General features: G+C 40.3%; 1 protein-coding gene across 1 annotated transcript in view; it reads left to right on the top strand.

The window, feature by feature from the left end:
- Positions 1–22,121, top strand: part of cfap74 (cilia and flagella associated protein 74) — a 58,075-nt gene that overhangs the window by 20,168 nt on the left and 15,786 nt on the right. The window contains exons 18-23 of the mRNA XM_078253924.1: positions 1,358–1,473; positions 2,777–2,899; positions 3,056–3,177; positions 10,096–10,224; positions 17,231–17,318; positions 21,495–21,668. Coding sequence (XP_078110050.1) covers positions 1,358–1,473; positions 2,777–2,899; positions 3,056–3,177; positions 10,096–10,224; positions 17,231–17,318; positions 21,495–21,668 — 752 coding nt within the window. The remainder of the gene's footprint in view (positions 1–1,357; positions 1,474–2,776; positions 2,900–3,055; positions 3,178–10,095; positions 10,225–17,230; positions 17,319–21,494; positions 21,669–22,121) is intronic.

Here is a 22,121-nt window from a genome sequence, read left to right as displayed (position 1 = left end):
TCGGCCGGGTGTCCGTTAACCTTACGCTTTCTTTGTGTTGTCATTTTAAACTCCGGTGGATTTCTGAGGACTATGGTTAACTGCTCCTCAGATCTCTGCAGGGTAAATCCAGACAGCTAGCTAGACTATCTGTCCAATCTGAGTTTTCTGTTGCACGACTAAAACAACTTTTGAACGTACACCACAACCGTACATGTTCCACCAAAACAAGTTCTTTCCCGAGGCTATTTTGCAGTGTGCTTAGCTAGGTGCTTAGCACCGTCCATGACGATTGTGATTGGTTTAAAGAAATGCCAATAAACCAGAGCATAATCATGCCTTAGTCACAAGATGTTGTAGGGAAAAGATACACTGACAATGAATATTTTGATGAATACTGTCAGTAAAAACTTCTCGCTGTCATGTTGATGAAAATATAATCTGAGCAGTATTTTGTTACCTACTAAACGTATCAGCCAGTGCAGTTGTACTGTATATGAACATCATTTGTGGAAGACAGTGTTTCCTAAAACAGCCTCTTAAATACTGGAAAGTAAGGGCTGACAAAATCTTCTCATTGTGGATGATTTCTCTCATCATTCTATTCATTAGGACACTTGGTCTTGGTAAGAACAAAACAAATGAGCACGCGCACAGAAAGCGGAGGGATCACCTTGTTCTCACAGCTGATGACAAGGAGACATTTTTTCTTTAATGTTCTCTCAGATCAGAAGTCTTCATCGCTACACTCAGCACTTTCCTCCACTGATGCTCTGATAAACTGTTCAGTCTTTTGCCTCTGCTCTGCTGGTTTGGAAAATACTGTCTTAATTTTTTTTTTTATTCGCCATTGTTGGGAAAGGCTGTCTGATCTAGGCTGCTGGCAGTAGTTGATATTTTGTGCCTTTATTTGCTTTTTATGTCACCCATATCTCTTGAACTAATGGCCAGATTGCAGATTAGCATCACATTATTATTCTAGGCCAAACTGTCAGGATTCTGATGAGCTACTGTATCTGCTTATCCGTTGCTCATATTACACACTATTTGAAAGTGCACATTCATACTGCACGTAGGAAGATAGCTGCTGATTTTGGTGACCCTCATGAGCTTTCCCTTAGTGCCACCATGAGGCCAAATTTTGGCTTATAAAACTATTCTTTCATCTACCTAGGTCACAGTGTTTTCTTTGTATTGTATTTGGTGGGTTGGCAGCTCCTCAAGGCAGGTTGACCACTAAGTTCATTACCTAAGTTCAGGGTTTGCCTTGTGTGTGTGTGTGTGTGTGTGTGTGTGTGTGTGTGTGTGTGTGTGTGTGTGTGTGTGTGTGTGTGTGTGTGTGTGTGTGTGTGTGTGTGTGTGTGTGTGTGTGTTGCAGAGTCGGAGGCTTCAGCTGCAGGTCCAGAAGCGATTCCTGAGACTTGTGTGTCCCCTGATATGGATGCCCAAATGGATCAGAGCCACTCAGACTCCGATGAAATAAGGCTAGGAAATGTAAGTATTGAGTCTTATTGCAAATACTAAGTTTTCTTACAGTAACACAATAATTTTGGTGGTCCCCTGATTTTTCATCTACCATTACATTATTATTGTCCAATACATTCCCATCAGCCTCAGCTGTACTGTGTTTGTGTTAAGTGCTAATTAGCAAATGTTAGCATGCTTACATGCTAAAGTAAGGCAGTGATCATGGCAAACATTCTACCTGCTTAACATAAGCATGCTAGCATTGTCATTGTGAGCATGTTAGCATGCCTAAGTACAGCCCCGCAGGGTGCTATCCTAGCATAGCTGTAGACTGTAGAAGTGTTGGTGAGTGGAACATTTTGACCTGAAGGTAGCACTAGACATATTGTCAGGGAATCATTTACTAATCATCCTCTTGGGACCATGACTAGTTGTTGAGATATTTTGGTCAGGATCAAGGTGTTAATCACTGACATCACCACCCCTGCTGCTAGCTCTTGGTATAAAAATTGTCATATTTGAAGATATTGGCACAATGAATTGGTGTCGACATGACCCAAAAATATCAGTATCAGCCTGTGCAACTGTACTAGCAGAGAGAACCCTGCTTTGTTTCTGAAGAGACATACTGTTATATGTGTCTGTAGAAGACAATCTGCCTCTCTATCTTGTTTTTAGCACAGATGCTGTGTGTGCCTTGTGGCCCATGTGAAGTTCTGGAGTTGTTCAGGGTTCATTACGTCTCTCTGGTGGGGGGCTAATGGTGCAACGCCTCTCCCCCTGCGCTTGTCATGGCTGTGTGTGTTGCATGTCTCTGCGTGCCCGCAGCTCGATTATTGTCATTTTGACTGATACTTTCACATTGTTTGGTTGAAGGCTGGCGTCTTAAATGGAAACTTATCCATCAAGCTATCGTGGTCCCACAACATTGAGTTGGTTGCTGCTCGAATGGCTTCCTCCTCTCTTTTTGTTTTTTATCATTGCTCTCACCACCTTGATACTTTGTAGCTGATCAGACAAATCTCCACACAGCTTTTCACTATAGTTTGATTGCATGCCTTTTTGAAGTTTCACATCTGAGAGATTTCAGCTTCCACTACATTGATAGACATGGTTTTGTGTTAATGAAGTAAAATGGTTAAACTAAACTGTCCTGTGTGCACTAAATCAGCTTCAGAATTCAAACGTCTGATGTTTATTTAAGTTAACTGGTCATTTTACATTTGTTTTGTAGAATTCTTTTAGACTATGTCTTAAAGACTATGACATAAAATATTTTATATTAAAAAAAATCAAATGTTTGCTTGCTTGTTGATGTACCCTTCCTCAGGTTAAAGAGGGGGAGATTGGACCTTTTGAAAGCATTCAACTGGAGGTTGTATTCACTCCAACCATTCCAGGAGAGGCCAAACTAGACTTCCACATCAAATTCTCTGACTTAACCAGCAAACCAGTAAGACACAACATGTTCATCATGTTCTAAATATCATAGGTAGAATACAAGATAAGGGTAGTAGTTCTGAGTAGTTTATAGAGCCATAGATATGTAATCATGTTAGTGTTATTTTATGCGAACCATTTGTGATTAAAGGCATGTTGGTACAAACAGATACCCATCCAGGTGAGGGGTGTGGCAGTCAGCGTCCCTGTATGGGTGGTTCAGCCCAGCATTGACCTGAAGATCTGCATGTTTGACCGCCTCTATCAAGAAAGTATCATGGTCCAAAGCAGGTGGGTCCCAGAGCCTGAGATGGCTTGACAGATTTGTCATATATGTAAACGCACTTAATACAGCAATGTTCTTGCGCACCCTGCGTTTCCTTCTTTGCAATCAAAACTCAGAATGTAATACACATGAGAGATGAGAGGGGCCTAAGTAATCTCAATGAATCAACACAACATTGCACCGATTGTGTCACTGATTTAATTCTGTACAAACTGTACTGTTTAACCTAAAATGTTGCACTACTGTTACTACTTCTTCTATTTGTTGATGAAGTGAAACCAGAAATCCCTACAGTACAGTAATAACATGTTTGTCCAAAGAAAAAAAAAATATGAATAGTTTAGTCATAAAAGCTTGAAGAAAATTAGGATGCACAAAACACAAGCAAAGGATCAATTAACTGCCAACCTTGTATACGTAGCTCATTTTTTGTCGTACTAAACACCAACAATAAATGTACCTCAATGGAGAAATACACCAGAGACATTTGAACAGTCCCTCTGCCCATACACTATAATTGAATAAAACCAGTCTTCTATCCCTTGATGATGTCCAATTGGTTTACACTTGGCCATTTACACACGTTTAGTCTAACTACCTTGTTTGAATAGGCAACGCAATAAATTAAGGGACACGAGAAGTCATTTAATACCTAATTAGTGTCACTTTAAGTTATCATCTGTGCCAAGAAACTGTATAAAGCCTTATTGGTATTCCATCAGTTTTCAAAGTGATGTGCATGTTGTAATTCAAAAGACAAGGCATCAGTACCGTTAAAGGACAATTCACACAGAACATGTGACCTCAGGGTACCCCTTTATTTTACTGGTCCCTTCATTTCCAAAACATTTCCTAAAAATTAATCAAAATCCTTACTTACTTTTTTGGATGTTTCTTGGACAAATATATTAATTTGGTACTGATTATAAAGAAATTGGAATTGTATTATTTACTTATTATTGTTCATTTATTTGAGTTTGTAAGAATGAACCAGTGTGAAGTGATATAGTCGTTGCATAATAGAAGTGCACTGTTTGTTTAAAATCAAACTTTTTTGTGTTGAACTATATTTTTGTGTTCAACTGTACATATGAGTTATATATCAGTTACTTTTTAGTAAAATGTTAGGAAAGGTTATTAGTGGAAAGGCGCTCATAAAAGAAAGTGCCATCTTTGTAATCAGTTTCAGTGTTTATGAGTTGTAATTGTGCTAAAGATGAGTTTGTGTTAACCTGCATGACCAATGCCAGCAAAGCCACAAGAAAAAAAAAGTCACTGCAACAGAATTGTGGGATCTCAGTTTAGGATGAGCTGTGTTTTCATGTACAATGTGAGCAGATGGTCCAAAACAGCACACACACACACACACATACATATACAACAGTCGTTTCCCAAAGGAAACAGCACAGTATTCACTAGCAGTTCATTTGTTCAGGACGAGCTTTAGCTTTTACAAAGCAATTTCCTTAAATGAGACCAAAACGTTTGCCAACAGAGGTGCATACAGACTGCAAGGGCAAGTGACATGACAGATTCAGACCACTCTAAGGTAGTCAGTCTCCAGGTAAAATTCAGCCTTTGTATACAGACAGTTAGGGAAATGAGGCAAATGATGTCCTTTTAAAGAAACAAAATAGCTGCTGTTTTTGTGGAAGCATATTTTACTATTTCTGGATGCATCTTGTCACAAAAAAACTGTGTAATGACTGCATAAACCAAACTAACGGATGGTATTGGCAAAGGGGAACAGCGGTCACGAATCCAACCTCATTAGAAGGGATAGAAATAACTGCGGACTTGTTTCTGCTAACAAGTCTTGAACCAACACATCTCATGGGACAAGTCAAAAACTACAAGATAGTGAACTGTAGAATATGTATTTAGTGTATTATATAATATTTTTTAGTCTATCCACATAGTTCTGGATATGTCAGAAACAATACTGAGGATTTTCAAAGGATAGTCTTTATTCAATACTTTATAATCGCATATTGTTGTAGCCTGACAAGCCAGACCCACATCAAGATGTTGGGTCTGGGAACTCACCATTGGCAGGGCTCAATCCGAGGGGCGGGATAAACGATTGTCTTTCAAATTCCCTCTGCACTCATAGCCAACCAGAGCAACGCTAGTTGATAGATTAAACTTTTGCCGTATCCGGTCGGCAAAACTCCGAACACATCTTCCTTTTTTAAGAATGACTTCAGTGCTTAACTCCAAGTCTTCCAGAGTCGCGGCTAAAGCCCATTCGAAAGACTGCTGTTCGCCAGCAGCAGCAGCCATCTTCTTTGTTTTCAAGTAGCAGGGAATTCATGCGGAACCGTCGCAACTCTGCCGTCCTTATGTTAAGCCCGCCCACCGACTCTGTACACGATGTGATTGGCCTGACCAGGATTTGGTTTTTCCAGCTCGCAAGCCGACGCAGAGTTGCTAGACTGACCCTGGCTGCAAATTACATTTGCTGATGCTAGGTTGCGTCTAGATTTCTAGGCTAATATTGTTGCACATTTCTGTTATTTTGTCCCTTGGGACTGACTCCACCCTGATTTGTGATGTTAGAGTACCTATTAGTGCCTCTCTGACATCATGCTGGCATTTAATGAATAGAAAAGGCCAATCCTTTCCTCCCTAAAATATTTTATAGGCAAATGCTTTAACATTAAGTCATGGAATGTTGAAAACTCTACAGCCCAATTTTCACAGACCAAGAAGTCAACAACTTGTGGGGAAACTAAAAGCATGTCTGAATAGGCCAAGTCAGTATGTTAATACAACAGAGTGCATATTAAACCGCTTATTGTAAAGTCATTGTTAATATTGTCTAATGCACACCTGGTAGAAAGGTACTGTACACAAAAAAGAATAGTGAACTCCCGCACACTGTCAGCACTTTTCAAAAGTTTACTATAGGCAGTCATAGACCATCAGGCAAAAATGTATTAATAAGATTATTATAATGAACTTCATATTAAGATTGAAATACTGTATTTAAGAGGCTGCATAAAACCCTTCAGCCCAATGAGATGACTGCAGAAGTGAGTGGTGCATGTCATTTTCCCATTTTATTTGTTGTCATGCTCAGAAACATCCTTGGAATAGAGCTTGGAAAGTGGCATGGACTGCTGATGTAGCATTCTAGCTTATCTGCTGAATAGAATACTAAAACTCCCTCACATACCCGGTCTCTGCCAAAACAGACATTTTTACAGAAAACCGGCTCATGGAAATCCCTTAAAAATGACAGTGCCAGCTTACTTTTTTAGCTGGCCCAACATAAAACTCTACTAACTACGCTCAGAACCAAGTATTGAGATATTCAGCAAATGTGCAGACATAATAAAATAGAGATGCATTAGCTGATAAATGTTTCTAATCAAAGGAGGATGCAAGGGACCTAAGAGTAAGCTCACATACCCCACAATCCTCTTTGCTCCATACAATAGCACAGGACTAGAATTAATTCTTCATGATTATGGATGTGATATACATTATGATGCACACAAAAGGTTAAGGATTCGCCAGGGACAGTAACATTTACAGGAGTGTGGTCCACCACCCAGTCAGTCAATGTGTCACATCATATGGGGGAGGGAGTGCATGTGTGTGGGTGGGGGATTTGTGACAACTGCCATCTGGTGCGCTGGCCCACCAGCACATGTGACAAGATGACGATGACAGCATCAGTGTGAACGGCATCTTTTTAAGAAAAAAAAAAGAAATGTTAATGCTTGCACCAGCAAACCATGCAATATGTCACTCTGCCTCCAAGACAGTAATTTGAACATAAATAGCTTGGCAGGGATTTTGGGGAAACAATAAGAGAGCTGCTGCTTTCATCATACAATTTGTCACTTTTTCCTTAGTAGATCCCACAATCCTTCTTAGTTTGGCAGTTTTTTTAAGAGAGCAGCACAAAGCACAATTGAATATGTCTCTCTTGTCTGTGAGCCAGTGATTTGAATATTACTCCCTCTAATTGAAAGATTTTTAAGAGACTTTAAAATGGGCAATGTTTGACTTTTGTCTGCGAGCCAATCATTAGAATATTATGCAGACAATTGGCATTTGTGCATTGGCACAATTTTTCTTTTTGGGAACAGCGTGTTTTTGTTTTTTTCACTCAGCCTGGACTTTCAAAACCCTCCTCCACTGGCACCTGCTGGGGAGTTGAGCATTCCTGCCCAAACTCAGGCCACAAATAACACAACCAACCTGCTTTTTTTTTCCTTCACAAAGTCTTTCTGTCTTCGATCTATCTCTGTTTACTGTAATTCTAATATGCCTACTGTGCCTTCGACCAATCTGTGTCCTGTGTTGTTTGGCAAGAGGAATGTTAGTGTGTTGTTGATGTTAGTTGTTTCTTTTTCTTCATTTTGGGGGTAATAGAACCATTGTTGCTACTGAAAAATCTTGTTATCCAGCTCGTTATTTTGAAATATATTATATGGTATAAAGCAGACAGTGCTGAATTATGGGGATGGTTGCCTAGAAGCCTTGCTGTGAAGTCTTGGTATCCCATAAGGCTTTGGAGTACATGTGGAGTAAGCAAGCACAGCCACCTGGCTCTTTCAAGAAAGGGCAGAGGCACTGCTGTAGCCGTGGGCACTCAGTGATTCAGCTCTGCATGTGGACATAAGCAATCTCTCTGCAACAGGACCTGACGAAATTGCTACTAAACCTCAGTAATTATTATGAATGTCATTATCAGTGTTGCTCTGACAAAAGCTTTTTTAGGAATACTAAAGAGGCCGTAAAATAGAGAGAAAAGGGTATGACATGCAGCAAAGGTTCCAATCTCTGTCACAGTAAACTGTCTCAAACAGGAAGGGAATCAAGTCAAGCTAAAGTTCCAGTGATAGTCACTTTATTTGAAATAAAGGACTAAAACATATTGGGCGTGTAATCATGGTGGGGTTAGTTATAGCAGGACCCATCTATCTATGACTTTTCTTCCATCGTAGTTACTACAGCCAGAGGGCTTCGTCACCTGAAAGTAAACACGTCGTCTTGGGACACTTGCTGAAATGACTGATGCTGTCATTCTTCTTGGGACAACAGTGTCTCCACAAAACAAACTGGAAGAATTTTTTTTTTTCGTGAATTAAAAGCAAGGGTCCTAACCCAAACGATAAAAAACCCAGGACCAAAAGTAAACAAAAGGGTGTCCACATATAGTACTTATGGTCTATAGTGCATCATTACATGCCAATAATGTAAGCTTAGAAGAAAACATATTAACTCTAAGGAAATCCCTGAGAGATCGATATTTCAAAGGTCCAATGGCATGAAAATTCCACTTTATGAGGTTTTTTAACATTAATATGAGTTCCCCCAGCCTGCCTATGGTCCCCCAGTGGCTAGAAATGGCGATAGGTGTAAACCAAGCCCTGGGTATCCTGCTCTGCCTTTGAGAAAATGAAAGCTCAGATGGGCCGATCTGGAATCTTCCCTTTATGTCGTCATAAGGGGAAAGGTTACCTCCCCTTTCTCTGCTTTGCCCGCCGCCCACAGCTGCCCAGAGAATTTGGCCCGCCCATGAGGAAATAGAGCTACAACCGTGGCCGCAAACTGGTCAAGGCCACACCCCCACCCTCCGCCTTGCCCCCCCCTCCCTCCTCCTCAATAGCATTTAAAGCTACAGACACAGAAATGGCACATACTAAGGAAAACTCATTGTGGGACTGGCTCTAGTGGCTGTAATTCTGCACCAAGGCTGAATTTTGGGAAAGAGACTTCAGATACAGTATTAGGGGACCACTAAGGCCTATATAAAAGAGACTTCAGATACAGTATTAGGGGACCACTAAGGCCTATATAAAAGAGACTTCAGATACAGTATTAGGGGACCACTAAGGCCTATATAAAAGCATTCAAAAAGCAGCATGTCATAGGACCTTTGTCATGTACATCTACAACCAAATGAAACACAATTTTTGTTGTTTGTGATGGTTACATAATCATCATTATCACAGTGTTTTTTTACCCCAAGCAAGCAAATGATGTTAATTGCTGTAAACTGACCTTTACATCATTAAACATTGCTTAAGTAAAAAACTGGTCACAGGCAGCTCGTAAAAAATACATGATCAGCTGAATGCCCCTGTTAATTAAAATGCCTAATTGCCCCAAAATGATTATGTACCTATGAATACTCCTCCGAGAGTGATTTGAAGGGTATCCTTGTGCCGGAATAAAGATAGCGACTTAATATCCCCCAAGTGTCCCTGAGAGTCCTTGCCTCGGGGAAACAACCATCTGGTTGACCTCGCTGTTCAAAGTGGGTCATTTAATTTGAGAGGGGAATCGAAAAATGAGTGGGTCCCTCAGTCTATTTGGCCGCAGCTTGCTCATCGCTCACCTTTGTATCTTTGAGGATGAAAGCAGACATTACAAAATGTCACCCCCAGCAAACAGAGAGTTTTTTCAGCGTGTTTGTACTGTCATCGTTTCCTGAAGGTGTGAGTGTGGGCTGTGGTTGAATGTATTTGGGAATTCCCAAGGTGAGGAGCCATTTATATCCCGAGCTTCAGCTAGAACAGAGGCTTGTAGCCACAGGCACAACCATCTGTTGGAGCTCCTGGAAATTGGGTCACATAAATGATTTGGACTTGGGGTATATCACTCCGTACAATTTCTGTGTCACTCAAACAAAAGTCTTATCTCTGTCCTTGCTGAGTCCCTGAGGGGTATGAGGTTTGCCCTGTGAAGTCCACAGGCCATCACACCCGGAATGTATAAATTTTTTGTTGTTGCTTCCTGTCATATAAAATTAAAGCTGTTGCGTTGTTGTGGTCTTTTACGCATTATTTCCTATGCATTATTGCCTGAGCGTTACTGCCTGTGCATTATTTTTCAACAACAGTACAGATCGCCACTTGGTGTGTTAGCTTTAAGCTAATAAAACCATATCTTGTGCACGACAGAGCCAGCACAGCCTTGAAGCTGACCTTTGAGGTGTGCCCGGAAATGAGGAAACACATGGAGATCCTTCCAAAGATGGGCTTTATCCAGGCTCAATCAGGCTTTAATGCCCAACTCAAGTTCCTGCCGAGGTAAGGAAGGACACACAGAGGATGCAATGATAATGGAATCACTGGAGCATCCATAATCTTATTTTAGACTGTAAGCTTGTTAAGATTCTATCAACCTTTTATGAAAGTGCAAACTGTTTCACTCCAAAGGTGACTTGTCATTTGTATTGAGCCAGGCTTGCAGTTTTGTGACTTCCCAGTCATTGCTTCTTCATCAGAGGAGAAACATACTGTTTTCCTCTTGAACAAAAACTGCTATGGTATACACTGGACAGAGAGAAGTCTGATTTCAGTGCTCTTGAAGATAGATATGTCTTAGTAATACACAATACACTATTACACCAGAATCATCTTTAAAGGAGAATTCGGCTCCAACTAACCATCCAATTTTTGATAAACGTCCTGTATCAGCTGGATATATCTGTTACTAATATACTACAAAGCTTATATGAAAGCTGTGGAGTCTTACAGAGGTACAAAAGGCAACAATCTATAGACAGTCAACAGCCAGCGGGTGTAAAAGAGTTGCTTCCACATACCTGCACTCTGAGCTCAGTAATGGTTTCCCAATGACTTTGAAGGACATGTTAATTCTTTCTACAACAATACAGGCTCTATATTTAGATGGAGAGGCAGGAGTTGAACTGCGGTTTGAATGCCAGGAGAGCAAACAGGGGACCCCCAGGGCAGATATGAGAGGCGTGCAGAATGTAAAAACTTAAAAGTGGGCGCTAGTATTCTTCTGCCCACCCTCCTTTCTTCCCTGCACAGTTCAGCCGCTTTGTGTATCGATAGCTGAGAGGATATTGATGGGAAAATAATAATAACAGGAGGACATTTTCTTCACACATGACACAGTGGTCATTCACCAGGGGGACTGGAGGGGAAAGTGGGGAAATGTCAGTAATCTGCCTTAGTGAATCAGCAGAGGTTTTAATGTGAGGATTAGAGTACAGCATTACTGGCGCCGCTGCTGAGATGGTGCAGCGTTCACAACCACTAACACAGCTACAGCTAACACCCCCTCCCTACTCTCTCTGTATCACACTTTTTCCTCTCATGTCTCTCTCTTTCGCTCCTGTGCTGTCTTCTCCCACTCTATCACACATACTTCTCTGTTTCTTGGCCTCTCACCTGTGTGCTTAACTATACTTCTCTCTCTTTGCTTTTCCCAATCTCTACAGTCCTCTATCTCTGTGCTCCTTCACTTCCCCTCCGACTCTACATCTATTCTACCCCTCTGTCACTCTCTTACTCCTCTCATCTCTCTATGCATCGACCATCCACCACTGCTTATATGCTGGCCCTGATTCTGCTTACATAACCTGAGACACCAGACCCAGCTCCCTGTGCTCTCGTTGTTTTCAAAGGATAATTCCTGTTTATTACAACGTGGATCCTATTTTGTAGATTAGTCCTATCGAGTATGATAACGTTGAACTTACCAAGTTTATTGCTGGGATCTGGGAACAGATTGGCATTGCTAAAAAAATTGTTAGACAGTAGCCTGCTAAACAGAATTGATATTCCATTTCACTTAATTATTTAGTCTGACCTTTGTGTTCGTATTAGCGGATTTTTGTTTGGGAGGGGTTGTTATTTTGCCCTAACAACAATTTTGTTAGAGCAATTTTGCCTCAGTCGGTTAGTTAGTTAGTTTGTGTAATTGTGTGACTTTGGTGGATCCGAACTAACTATTTAGCGTTAAGCAAAATAAATAGCCTTTGCTAGCAGCCAGTGTAGGCTAACGTTAGGTACGTTTTATATGGTTCTATAGCAACCGCCTCAGTATGTGTAGGCAGCCAGCCCAAGAGGGCCCATGCTATTGTGAACAATATTATTTATTTATTAATAAAAAATATTTAAATTAGAATGTAACTTTCATTTTGCCATACTTTATGACCTCTGCTTTGCGTCGGGCCGAACAACGGCCCTTAGCTGTGATATAATCACAATATGCCTCGTGAGCTATTGCTTAATTACCTTAGCATTTTTTAATGTCGATTGGAAAAATATGCCAATTCAAGAATACTTATATCAGTGAGGCAACTTAAGGCACTGACACACCAACCCGACGGCCGACAGTCGGCAGAAAAGGCAGTCGGACTGATCAGTCGGCTCCCGTCTCTCAAAACAGTGCCTCAGAACACACCAAAGTGACGCCGACTTGAATGTACGTTCTGCGCATGCGCGAGACGTAATACGTCTCCATAACAGCAGGTGGCGCTAATCTATGTTGTCGCCCAAAAAATTTTAACCGGAAATGACGGAACATCTCTCTAGACCTAGTCAACACAGAGCACGCTAACGTCAGTCATTGTTTTCATCAGAGAGTGTTGATAGTAGTCAAGAAGGATCGTTGTCATTACTCGCTGAACGGAAGAAAATATGATGGCTAGTAATAAGAAGATACTGGCGTTGTCAGCTCTCGGGCTTCTTCTTGTGGAAGAAGCACTGATTCGCTAGTCAAGGGCTAGCACTCCACCAATCAGATTGGTCATTGAGTCTGACTGCCCACTGGCTGATTCAACAAGTCAAATCGGCCAAAATGGATGCCGACGGCTCCTCCGACTGATGACGGCACAGAACACACCGAACAGACTCGAGTCACCGACCTCGACAGACTGTCCAACGGCCGATAATCGGGTTGTGTGTCAGAGCCTTTACAACCACAACCTGTATAGCTGTGTCAATCTCATTACTAATCGGCCTTTTTGTGGCAATTTTCCTGATGATATAACTTTTTAACTTTGGTTCATATCCAATGTGCAGAAATACCATCAATACAATTGCTATTATTGTTCTGGGGATGGAATATATTTGATTATCCAGATAAGAGCTTTGATTCACTGCTCGAACCCGATTGGGCTGTAATTTCTCAAAATTCCTCCGGGTTTAAATCAGGTTTGGTTTGTGCAAATTTTCAAGTTTCTTTTATTTTTAACCTACTGTTATGCGTCTCGATGCGTCGATTTTTGCTGCTGTTCAGAAATCATGTCACTGACAGGAGTTGCCTAGAACAGTCCCGAGACTCCCACCTCTCATTAATCTACTGATTAATGTTATACAATCTCTATTTAATATAGCATATGTTTTTGGGCTGTGCTAAACATTCAAGAAGGCGCATGTCATCACAAATGTGTGTTACCGCACTGAGAAGACTTTAGTTTACTTTAGCTTTTAATAAATTAGTTGATATTACATGTATTTGTGTTTTACAGTCAAAATTTTTGTTTAAATTTGGGCTTGGGACCGATACTGCTGCTGAGGTAGGGCTTGGCCAGAAACAATGCAGGTTCATGTAGGGTTGGGCCTTTTTTGAGCCCGATCATAGCTCTAATCCAGATGGTTATAAGTCTTTAAGGATTCTGGAAATACCCTCAAAATGTATCTTTCAAAAAAAACTAATGCTTTGCTCTGTGACCAATCGAAACTGTGGCCAAAGCTACGAAAATAAGACTGTAATTATCCAAAAAACACAGATCACACACAAATCACTCTGGGAATGGAAAATGTTTCCAGCATGTCGGCAAGCTGGGTACCCGCATGTCTCATCTCTGTCATGGTTGGAATTCACCCTCTAATCTGTCCGACTTTTGGTAGGCTTTGCTTTTGTTTTGTGCAGTGGCGGTGTGTCATTTAAAATGGCACTGACAAGTCTTCCTAGCCAGAGCCTGTGATTGGATCCTCATTCCTCATTAGCAGCACTGCCTTCACTCACTGTCTCATCCACTCACACACATACACACTCATACACTGTTAAATCTGGATTCTAAAGTGACTCATAGCTTTCATTCTTTACACAGGTGCTTCTTGCCTTCCCTTCTCGGGCTTTTGGGAGAGGGTGAGCACATTCTTGCTTCCTGCTCTGAGGGATTGTGCTCAACCTGCCCACGTCCTTCACTGTCTTTCCTTTGCTTCATCCCTCTCTGCCTGTCTTCCTCCACTTTTATTTGTCACCATGCAACCCACATGTTTCTCTCACATATCCAGAGCAATGTTGCATACACGACATAATCCCCTCTCTACAACATTAAGGCCAATGGTTCACGTTTGTGATCCTATTCAGCTAAGAGGAATTATTTGCGTTCAGATGGACACTAACCCGACAGCCTAATAATCAAAGTGAATTGCCATTGCATTTATTTAGCCTGACATCATGTTCATGTTAGCCAATTTCTGTTTGGGAGAGGGGGTTATTTTTGTTATTTTTTCATTCTCAGTCGACTCAAAAGCTACGGTGGCGCTTGCTTGTGATGCTTTACGTTTTTCACAACAATTGAAGAAATATGGCAATTTAAGAGTTATTTCTGTAAGTCAACCTACAACAACCTCGACAGTTGTGTCAGTTTTATCTACGATTGTCGCCATTTTTGTGGCCATTTGTTTTTTGTCATGCCTGTAGCTAGGTAGCTAGCTGTGTAGAAAGGTGCCGCCCCCATTCGTAATCCCACCTACAAAGCTTTGATTGGTCAATTGTTTCTCCAACCGGGGAGGAACAGCCATCAAACAGATTTATTAATTCAGCAGTTAAGTGAAACAGTCGGCATGTAGAGAATTTCAATCTAAAAGACAAGACCAGTAGAACATTTAAACCTGATGACAAGATCATTACAATAGGATGGCTTGAATGAACGGTTTTAGGTGTAATCCCTAAAGAGTAAAGCAATGTGTCCCACCCCGGCAGTTCCGGCTGATAAAAGGGAGATTACAAGGATGATTTACTACAGATTACACCAAACAGCTCGACCAGTACTTTCACTGATAGTTCACCGCTCACACCAGTAACAGAAACTTTAATGATGCTATGAGTTGCAAGAAAACTAAAAATAAGCTTTCAAATAACCTGTTTGGTTAACATGATTTTTTATTATTTCTTTCACAGTCCTTTACTGTATTTTTGCCCATCCATTTCACCATAGTAAAACATCTCTAAGCCTCTTAATCTGTAATCCTTTTCATCATCACTTTTTTTTAATGGTGAAATGAAATCCAAGCTTAAATCCATATTGAAGAGGAATATATTTATTTCAAATATATTGTATTTTGCTCCCATCAGGTAAAATGAAGCACTAAATCTGCCATATTCCTAACATCAAACGCTCTTAGGTCCCATATTATAAACAGTGAGAGTTTTCCATGTCTTTTTTTTTTATCATAAAGCAGGTTGAGGGTGCTATATAAATACTGTGAAAGTATAAAAACGCTCCATCCACAGAGAAATGCACACAGCCTGTATTCAGAAACTGTGCCTTTAAACGAGCCGTCAGCAATTCTGTTGCTATGTCACAACTATACTATACATAGGTAGAAAGTTCCACTACAGTGCCGTTACAGTCATTCCCCGGCTGCAATGACCGTGCAGAGACAGTGAGATCGCAGATGCAGAACACCCTAAAATGCTGACCAATCAGAGCAGACTGGGCCTTTTTGGGATGGCCGCTTAAAGAGACAGGCGCTAAAACGGAGCGTTTCACACAGAGGGTGAATACAGGTATATTCAGACAGATAGTATGAGAAAAATAACAGTGTTTTTGAACATTAAGGCATGTAAACATGTTCTAGTAGGAACCCAACCTGAAACCAGAAAAATCAGCATATATAGCCGCAATAGTATAACAACATTAAAGTTTCCTGATAAATATGTCTTAAGTTTTTTCTGCCTTGCTCTCATGAATCATAGGTGAATCTTCTCTTTGACTTTCCTGTGTATTTATTGTAGGAATAGACACGTAGATACAGTAGATGAAGTTTTGTCCAGTTATCTCCATAGTTCTAGGTGAAATCCTTTGGAGGTATGCACTGCAGCTCTCTTAACAGTTCCACAAAGTTAGAACAACTATTTCAATTTTACTATGCATCCAAGTAAATCTGTGCAGGACACTGACAAATCTGAAACCCCATCAATCTGCAAAATTCTCCCGAGCATATGGGCCTGGCGACATCCCACCGCGCTTTTCCACTCTGCCCTGCCAAGCTTATTCAAGAGTGGCTCTCCAGCAGTGATTCTATTTGCAGGCTGAATAAGAGTGCTTCCTTAAATACATCCCCTGGGCTCATTGGTCAAGCTATGGAGGGGGAAAAAATACTTTTTCTTCATTAGTCCCCTTTGTAAATGATGAGATTTAATTTTGACGTGAGAGGAAGCGACCTTTCTAGCTTTGAGTCTTGAAGAGTGTGTTCTAGTAGAATGGCATGTTTACAGCAGCTGCGTGCTGCAATGAGACAGGGGAAATATTAAACATAAGCATGTCCTTAAACCTGAAGCTGACAGATTTGTTGAAGGCTAGGCTTGGTCGTAGTGCTTTGAAAAAACACACTGACATCTGGAGAGTCTAAAAACCACTGACATTTACAGCATTAGCTCTCAAGCCTTCAACCGGCATTAAGAGCGTAAAGAGGGAAAGACAGAGAAGACAGTTGGGAAGTGGAAACAGAGGAAGGAAAAGCAAGGAATAGCAGGGAAAAAGAGAGGAGGGTGTTGAGAGAAGGAGAGAGAAGATGCGAGGGTGGATCTGAGCCACACACTGCATTTGACATTTGACCACTGTTTACATGATAATGAACTATGCATATACAGTGTAGAAATTGTATATGTTCCACTGAAGCACTGGAGTTTTACATAAGCCTGTGCATGACTACTGGGCCTCTTTTGAATCATACTTACATCTCCCATCACCATGGCTACAACCTACAGTAGTGTGGAGGCGCGCTCTACATCTCTCTCCTGCCATCCCTGGCGAGCCGATCCTACAGTCGTGGGTTAAAGTAAAGTATTCAGTCTTCAGGGTCTGAATCTTTATCTTTCTTTGAAAAGCTCGACAGTGGCTCGTGGCTTTTGACCGATGCACTGAAATAAAATGAGGGTCCTTTTAAAATCACTGTTGCATTTGTGTGTTTATTACCTAATTGCTTGCGCATCTCTGTTCATAAACATGATGTAAAATATGAAAAGTTTTTTTATTAGAAAGAGCCACTTTGCATAATAGTGTGTTCTCACAGTGTACCTGCCTTTTTGCTGTCGTAGAAGCTCCTTATCCAAAGATGCCAAGAAACTTTTTGACAAAGATACAGGAGTCCTGGAGGTTCCATTGACGGTGCAAGTAACAGGCCAGGTTTGTATTACAATTATACACTGTAGTCCTTTTTTCCAGTAAACCTCCCTGTGATCCTGAAAACAGTGTTCTTATCGTGCAATACAGGACTTGTGTGTCCTACTTTGTCCCTAACCGAAGCAGTGCCACTGAAGGTTTTAACCTATTTTGCTGGTAACAAGCTAAAATTATCTCCCACCCCCAAGGCCCAGTTCCTCCATGGGCACTAATAAGCCAAGCATAAAGGTTATCCCATATTGTTTCACTGAAAATCTCTGCAGATGCTCAAAAAGGGAAAGTAATAATGTGTTCTCTTCTTATTCCATGGAGGACATTGAAGGGTTTATTTGCAAAAACAGATATCTCTGTTTTATTTATCTTCCTTGTGTAAGCCAGGGAATATAAGGCAAGCTGGTGTTTGGTTGTTCTGAAAATATATCTCTCTCTTTTTTACATTTTCATAAATCATGGGGGTTTTTTGTTCACTCAGAGGAATATCAATCAAACTGGTGTTTTTTTATTCATTTTAAGAATGGCTTGTATCTGTTTTTGCAAATAAAGTCTTCAATAGCATGTGCAAACATACATTTTAATCATGTATTTATTTATTGGTGTAATTATTTTTATAAAATGTCACACCTTCCAACATTAGGGTTATACTTACAATAATCTATATCCTTGATGTTCCATTTCCGGGGTTGCTGCGGTGCCACAAGAAATACCGCTGGATGCATGTATGTCTGTTTCTTTTCGCTTTCTTTGTGTTGGAATTTTAAACTCCGGTGGATTTCTGAGGACTATGCTTGACTGCTCCTCAGATCTCTGCAGGATAAACTGAGATAGCTAGCTAGACTATCTGTCCAATCTGAGTTTTCTCTCACACGACTATTTTACAGCGGCTCCTTGCGGACCTTAGCACCGCCTATGACGATTTCGATTGGTTTAAAGAAATGCCAATGAACCAGAGCACGTTTTTCTCCCATCCCAGAATGCCATGTGGAGTAGCCAGACCCTCCTCCGCTCCGCAGCGTGTGGATGGTCTGGCAAAGCGAGACTATACTTACAATCACTGAATTAATAAGGAAAGCAATTTCAAAGTTCCTTTATATATGACATATAACATACAGGGTCTTCAACATATGCATACCAGTATATAACACATAAAACATAGATACACTCACATACCTAAGACATAAATGTACATTCATACTTAGAAGTTGCAGAGTTGCAAAGTGGGAAGAGTTACTATATCTCAGGTGCCTCTGGTTCCCGGGAATAAAAGTCTGGATCATTTGCAGCACAGATGATATTAGATGACTGACAGTAAGTTGGAGCACATCCACAACTTTGTTGAGCATACAACTCCTGGTAGAATCAAGATTTTGTTTTCTATAATATCTGCTTCTTTGATAATTTACAAAAGTTGCAAGCATGTGCATACAAAAGTAAATGGGGAAGCTAACCACAGCTCCCATAATGCATTTTGGTACAGGAAGGAACAATTTAGTTACCTGTACTGCTAAGGACCAGCGGAAGCTAAAGATAAAACTTTTTCGAACGCAGTCGGCAGTTTAAGTGACTTAACTTTTAGATTCTGGGTACATTTTTTGCTAATTTGGGGTTTCATTCCCAACAACAGCAACGACAAAGCTGAATTTGAATCTCTGCCTGGCTTTTCCTCCATAACAACATCAGCTGGGGCTATTGTATTATTCAGAGCCATCTGTCATACCAAAGTGACAGAAAAAACATGTCTTCTCAGAAACAAAGTGCAATTATTTGGCTTGATTATATCCTAAATATTCCTCAACAAAGACACTCAGGAGGCTCCTGGATGATGTACCATTGCTATAGGTTTTTGTTATGGCCATCAATTTTAATTACTTCAGCTTTGTTTGCATTAAATCATGTTTTGTCAGTCACTTTGGCATGGCGAATGGCTCTAAATACTGCAATAAGCATGAGCCTCAGCCGCCATTGCTATGGAGAAGAAGCCAATCAGAGGTGCAAATCAGAGCTGTAGAGAATTCAGAGCCCTTTATTGTGGCAGTTAGGAATGAACATTGAACCTGACAAAGAATCTGAAAGTGAACTGATTTAAGATACAGCTTGTGTTATGAGTTTTCTAAAAAGTTTCATTTTTAGCTGCCACTGGCTATTAGCGGCGCACATAACAGAATTTCCACCATTTTTGTTTACCTACAGACATTGCCTTTTCTATGGCTAAATACAAAATCATATTTGATCAGAGCTGTCCGTGTCTGTAAAGTATGGGCGTCTGTTTGTGTTTTTATGAATTAATGTTTCTTAAAAACAAATGAGGAAAACACAATCTGCCACCACAAAGATATATCTTATATTTTCAGCAGCTTAGTATGAATTATAAAGTGTAGGTACTTGGTGTGATAATGATATTATAATATAATACAACTTTAGACGGGTCCACATCATAGATTTGTTGTTATACTGTAGCTTTATTGTGCAAAAACAAACATTGAGACTGTTTGCAATTCAGTGTCAAACTAAAACTCATTCCTCTCAAGAGGCACACATCTCAATATCCTCTTCACAAGGTCCAACTTGCATTTTTCAAGTATCAAGTATGAAAACAGTTAAGGAGCTCTTGAAGTGTAAAACAAATTGCTCACAGCAACTGAATAAGTGTTTTATTAAAAAGCACAGAGCAGCTGCATAGACATTTGTGTTGCATTTATGCCAGTCTTCTTTCTCAGTAAATCTAAATCTGGTCGGTCTTCTTGCCAAATCGTCACCTTCCTCTCCCTTCCTATCCAGCCCCTATTCCCTGTCTCTACCAGGACAAGGAGAGGAGAGATTGTAGGGGGGAGCAGAGCCAAATACTGGGCCAGGATGCTCCTGTGGAGCACCAAAGCTGTTGCCCCCAGCCCCAGGCCCTGAGCTCCTGGCATTAAACCACACACACACACACACACAGACACACACACACACACACACACACACACACACTGTCCTATGGTCACCAGACAACACAGCAGACAGGAAAGCAATGGTGCGGAAACCAATAAACAAGGTTATCTTCTGAGCACTGACAGCATTTAAGAAGACGTTATATTTAGGAAAAAAAAACACAGCTCACAAGAATTCTTAGCTTTATAAATCTAGTGCTACGCATACATACTGTATACATATTTGTATTATTGTCCCATAAAAAGAAAACTAACAACAAATGAATTGATCCTACCAACAAGTATTGTCTATGTATCCTAAGTTTGATTTAGCGTATTCCTCTGTGACATAGGCCTCAAATGTCCAGAAACAAAACACAAATTGAAAACACCCCACACAGAGTCAATCTCACCTAAACTATGCTGCAGTAAAACTCACTAGCACAAAATATGTAGTAATTAAAATGATCCCTAAGAAAGGCACTGTTTACGCCTGTTTGAGGAATGTTTGTAAAATCTACAAAGCCGAGCTGTTTCAGGTAATTATTTAGCCTTTATTTTTAAATTAAATTATATTTGTGTTTGAAGATTTACTTCCTGGCTGAGAGCCACAGACAGGGTAGGGAAGGACATATTTTTAGGTTTTAACCATTTCATGGGAAGTGTTGACAATAAAAAAAAATAATTAAGAATAACACCAGCCTTGCATGATTAGCACAAAACGAAATCATATTATATCATACAATAGTTACTTTACTATTATTACGTTATTTTAATTTCTAAAACTCAGTCTAAGCCGACACTCAGTTTTGGAGTACACACACACACACATACGCACGCAAAAGACTAAAGTGACCTCAGCTTAAACATGAATTTGGTTCATAAGATGAGTGCATATATTCATATTTGTGGAAAAAAAAAAAAACAGAAACATCAGTCTATACTAGTTCCATGTTCATGTTATTGCAGTCTTTGTTCTCCTCTGTGTTTTTTTTTCTTCAATCTGCATATGAAAATGTGTAATTAAGATTTGAAAAGTGATACCAGTGCAGAGCAGTTTTCAGAAGCAGCCACTGGAACAACAATCCTGATAATGATTGACATTATTATTATATTAAATAATATAAAGAGAAATCTAGATCTAATGCAGTGTTGTGACATTAAAAGATGAAAAAAGCAAATAAGTACTGTATGAAGGAAGCTGATTTTTTTTTTTTTTCTCAAAGAAAAATGGCCAAAGGTCTGTAAAGATGCTTCATGTCTGTGTGTTCAGGTGAAGCCGGTTCATTTCACAGTCCAAGCAGTTGTGACCTCCTCAAACCTGCAGTTTGAACCGACTGAGGTGGACTTTGGTATCTGTTCCATTTACCAGTTGGTCAAAAGCAGCGTTCGCCTTACCAACCTGTCCCTGCTGCCTCAGGACTTTGGCTTCTTGGGTGTTCCAGAGGTACTGTATGAGTAACAAGAAGTTCTGTGATTTAGTCTTTAGTGCTGTGAATACCTTATCTTGTGTTAAATGTTACTGTATATGTGAAATACAGTTGCTTGGATCCCTACAAGCGGAAATGATCCCAGATACTATTAGTCAGTGAAAACAGTGTTTTTATCAGTGCTGTATTACTAGATGGTGTCAGGTGTGTAGGAGACACATTTTTTGTTAACCCTGTGTTGTCTTCCCGTAAAATGCAGTTTAGCACTACAGCAAACAGTCGTTCAGTAGCTACTTTGGCAGAAATTCAACATATACAATACAACATGTGGATGTTTTTCAAAATGTAAAGCATTAGCAGTAACTTAATACAGCTCTGATACACGTAAAGAGAGTGAAACTGAGGTTGCTATCAATGAGATGAAATTACACTGGATTGCATGCAAAAAATGTTTGCTGTGAATCCCCTAT

Source organism: Sander vitreus, chromosome 7 (genome assembly GCF_031162955.1).
Source record: "Sander vitreus isolate 19-12246 chromosome 7, sanVit1, whole genome shotgun sequence".
NCBI lineage: Eukaryota > Metazoa > Chordata > Actinopteri > Perciformes > Percidae > Sander > Sander vitreus.
This window is presented reverse-complemented; position numbering and strand designations above follow the sequence as displayed.